Raw genomic sequence first — 2,562 nt, 5'->3', positions numbered from 1 at the left:
CGATTTGTTTGTGCGTGTGTTTTTTGGTTGTTTTCTGCGGTGGCGCGTTGGGGTGGCGAGTGGAGTCCGGTTTTTTCCTCCCGCCGCAGCCCCCGCCGCAGACGTCTTCCACGCGAGGCCTCCGGTGGTTGCGGGGCGTGGCGACTGCCGCTGCGTGGGACCCAACGATCCCGGCCATCGTCAAACGCCTTAATGCGTGAATTGTTTGTTTTTGCGGCCCCGAGGTAGATCCGCCCCGTATTTGAGCGGTGTGCGCAGTGGGCCTAACCGTTTTTTTTATTTGTTTCAGTGGAAGGAGGGAGCCGCATCGCGGTGTGTTTTCCTTTGGGGTGTGCTTCTGTTTGTTTTTGCTTTTGTTTGGCTATGAACCCTGCACGCAATCCGTGCGCCATGTGCGCTGGGCGGTGCGGCGCGGGCACTGCGTGGGCCGGGAGTGTGGCGGCGGTGTGGCACGCCTTTGCTTTTCCTCTCTGTTTGTTTTTGTTTGCCTGACGCCTGTGTGGGGTGGGGCCGTCTTGGCGTGGCACCTCTCTTTCCCTCACTTTGTCTCCACCTCGCGAAGACAGACGGTAGACACACACACACACACATCGTTCAACGCAGCGGGTATTTGATGTCGGCCGAAGTTGGAATGCGGGCGCGCTCCGCGGTGAGGGCTGCCGTCCGGTGGATGGCGCTGCTGCTGCTGCTGCAGTGCCTGGGCAGCCACCCCTCCTTCACCGCGGCGGGAGAATACAAACACGTGGTCGTTAAAATCAAGAAATATTTCAGCTTTCCCCATTCGGAGTTTCGTGAAAGCTATGGCAATCAGGTGGATTACGGCGTGTCTTGGAGTGTCTGTCAAATAAATGGAGGCGCTCTTACTGCGGATCAAACACCTGCAGCGCATCAGTCCATCACGGATTACTTGAGGAGGGTGAGAGGCATTGCCGATGCTGAGGTATTCACGTACATGGGCGGCAACGCCTACTACAGCTTTTTTTGGGAGGAGAACCCTAAAAGGGTGTGTAATCCAGAAGATGGTAACACACTCTTGAACTGCATCTTTGAGTGGAATCAGGGGCTGTTTGAGGACGCGAGTGCGAAGCCGAAACCACGTGGTGTTCCGTTTTTCAGAGGTTCACTGCACTCCATCCCTGGCACAGGCCCACTGAACGGGTACGACGATTACTGGCGCGATAACTGCCCTGCCAACGGCCAAATTTACTTAATATCTAGCCTGGATGTAGTGAAGATGGAGACGACGACATTGTGGTACGATGGGGCAATGCATGCTTACGATAACACTGATACGTCTGCTGTGGCATACTGCCTTGTCTGTGAGGTGCAAGACGAAATCATGACGACGACGACGACGACGACGGAGGCCCCGCCCGCCACCACGACTACGGCGTTGCCGGAGGTGGTGGTGCCGTGGGCGCAGGATCACTGGTACGCCATTCTTCTTGCCATGTTGTTGCCGCTTCTCGCTGCGATTGTACTAACTGTCGTTATCATCTTCTGCTGTTGCCGCCGTCGTACCGATGATGAATCCACGAGGGTGGCGTCCATGGAATTGCGGGAGGTGAAGGGCAATGTGTATGAGACCCAACAGAGGCAGAACGGCGGTGTGAGTGTGTCTGAGGACCCCGTTCTGCTCACGGGGAGGACACATGAGCAGAAACTTTTTTTAGAGTGGAATTCCTCGATATCCCCTTCACAATGTGCAGCCCCTGTTGAATCCTCGCCACGTCTAGTATCCGCATCAGTTGCTTCTCAGTCGTCGAGGCTGTCGAGAAACCATAGTCGCCGCCGCGTTGCATCGGGTACATTTGCAGGTGGGGATTTTTCAAGGGGCGAGGGGATTGCTGAAGACGCAGATGGTGCCTCTGTTGGGAACACGAGGAGGGTACGGCGCGTTGTGACCTCCAGAAACGTGGTGCATCGGGATGATCTGGAGACAATGGAGTCACGATAGGCACGCGCATTGTGGGTTTTCATTGGGGCAGGGATGCAGGCGGCGCGTGGCTTGTGCAGCAATGCTGCTGTGCCGAGTAGTAGATGTGTGTTTACGTGGGGTTGGATGAAGTTTAGTTCGTAAAAATAGCATGTTTTTTTTTTGTGTGTGCGGCCATCAGTCCTGGCGCAATCAGTGGGATACGACAAATGAATGTGGGTGTTGTGAGAGCTGGTGCGGGTGCGCAGTGCGCGTTGAGGTTTCGGTTTGGTTTTTGTTTCTCTGTTGGGTGACTGCGTGGTCCCCGGGTCGGCTCTCCACGCGGCAGACGGTGCGAGGCGGAAGCGGGTGGAGTTGCTGCAAGAGCGGAGTCCGGTGGACTGGCGTCATTGCCTGCGCCGCCGCTGTGTTTACCGTCCACGATGCCCTTCTGTTGTGCTTTCCGTGTATCAATGAGCATCCCGGCGATGGTGCGAATTGGGGGCGCAGGGAGGAAGGTGCGAGGGTCGCCGCCGTGACGTGGGCGGAGCACAATGACATCGGACTGCCTCTCGCGTGTGCCATTTGTTTACGTTCACTGCTGGCCGTTTTGTTTTATTCTCACGGTTTGTTTTCAGTGTTTGTTG

General features: G+C 56.2%; 1 protein-coding gene across 1 annotated transcript, besides 2 other annotated features; it reads left to right on the top strand.

Moving 5' to 3' along the window:
* Window positions 1–3: 3 nt before the first annotated feature.
* Window positions 4–33: a sequence feature (A-rich).
* Window positions 34–573: 540 nt separating this feature from the next.
* Window positions 574–590: a microsatellite.
* Window positions 591–613: 23 nt separating this feature from the next.
* TraAM80_10381 (uncharacterized protein) lies at window positions 614–1,957 on the top strand (the record flags this gene model as incomplete). The annotated part of the gene is made up of 1 exon (XM_029387003.1): window positions 614–1,957. The coding sequence occupies one exon, from the start codon at window positions 614–616 to the stop codon at window positions 1,955–1,957; it is 1,344 nt and encodes a 447-aa protein (XP_029233140.1).
* Between the last annotated feature and the right edge of the window lie 605 nt (window positions 1,958–2,562).

This window comes from Trypanosoma rangeli (assembly GCF_003719475.1).
Source record: "Trypanosoma rangeli strain AM80 chromosome Unknown Tra_15.4_contig_00930, whole genome shotgun sequence".
NCBI classification, from domain to species: Eukaryota; Euglenozoa; class Kinetoplastea; order Trypanosomatida; family Trypanosomatidae; genus Trypanosoma; species Trypanosoma rangeli.
The sequence above is the reverse complement of the archived record's forward strand: the minus strand, read 5'-3'. Positions and strand labels throughout refer to the sequence as shown.